General features: G+C 49.3%; 1 protein-coding gene across 1 annotated transcript; it reads right to left on the bottom strand.

The window, feature by feature from the left end:
- Positions 1 to 165: 165 nt before the first annotated feature.
- On the bottom strand, positions 166 to 853 carry AK88_05357 (uncharacterized protein; the record flags this gene model as incomplete). Its single annotated transcript, XM_012482959.1, has 1 exon — positions 166 to 853. A coding segment is annotated over one exon (687 nt), but the record flags the coding sequence as incomplete, so codon positions are not given.
- Positions 854 to 941: the final 88 nt, after the last annotated feature.

The raw sequence follows: 941 nt of genomic DNA, 5'->3' as shown, positions 1-941 counted from the left end.
AGCTGCGACGTCGTTTGCTGTTCCCCCCGTGTGTGCGTGTTGTTGTTCTTCCCGCGGGCGCGTGGTGTTGTGCCCGTTGTGTTGTTGTGGTGGTGGCATCTATATCGGTACCGTACGGACCGGGCCGTGTGATCCCGTGTGCGGCCGTATGATTGGTATGCTTACGAGTCGTATTCGTACTGTTCTTACCATTCGTGTCCTCCTGTTCTGCGTCTTCATCTTCCGACTCTTCTTGTGCAACATGGTCCACTCCCGCCTTACGCCTCGTGTCCTTCTGGACGTTGGAGGTACCCGTAGAACTTAACCTGGACTGCTCTTTCCTTTTCTTATTCATTCTTCCCCCTTCATCTATGTCTTCCTTCATCCCTACAATTATGCTGTCCACGATATGTCCTATCTTCTTGCCAAGTTGTGTGTGTGCATCACTGCCTCCTGCACTACCATGCGTAGTACCTCCGCTCTCTTTCATACCTCGTTCCCTCTTCCATGGTTTGTTACATTCTGCGCTTGCCTCAGCTTTCTGTATTTCCGCCATTATGTGTGCATTGTCCCTTAACCATGCATCCACAGCGCTCCGAATGTCCTTTTTTCCTATGTTCAGGTAGCGCCATCCATCCCTAGAACACGTTCCGTCTGTAATTGCACTGCTGAATGCTGCACCTCCTGCGTCATTTCCCATTTTTCTCGCCACCTTCCAGGCATAACTCGGTCCTTTCCACGGATTCCCGCATTTGGCATTTCTCAATATGTTCATATACATATTTACCACTACACACCCTAAAATTTCCCTCATATCCTGATCATTCTGACTCCTGCCGCTGTATGCATTCTTGCCCATTCTCACCGTATTCATGAAGGCCAATGCTGCTGACATCAGTTTACATTTCATAACATCCCCCGTGGAGAAGCTCGTGTATAGGGTGTCACTATTGTCCTTATAG

Source organism: Plasmodium fragile, assembly GCF_000956335.1.
Source record: "Plasmodium fragile strain nilgiri unplaced genomic scaffold supercont1.120, whole genome shotgun sequence".
Classification (NCBI taxonomy): domain Eukaryota; phylum Apicomplexa; class Aconoidasida; order Haemosporida; family Plasmodiidae; genus Plasmodium; species Plasmodium fragile.
The sequence above is the reverse complement of the archived record's forward strand: the minus strand, read 5'-3'. Positions and strand labels throughout refer to the sequence as shown.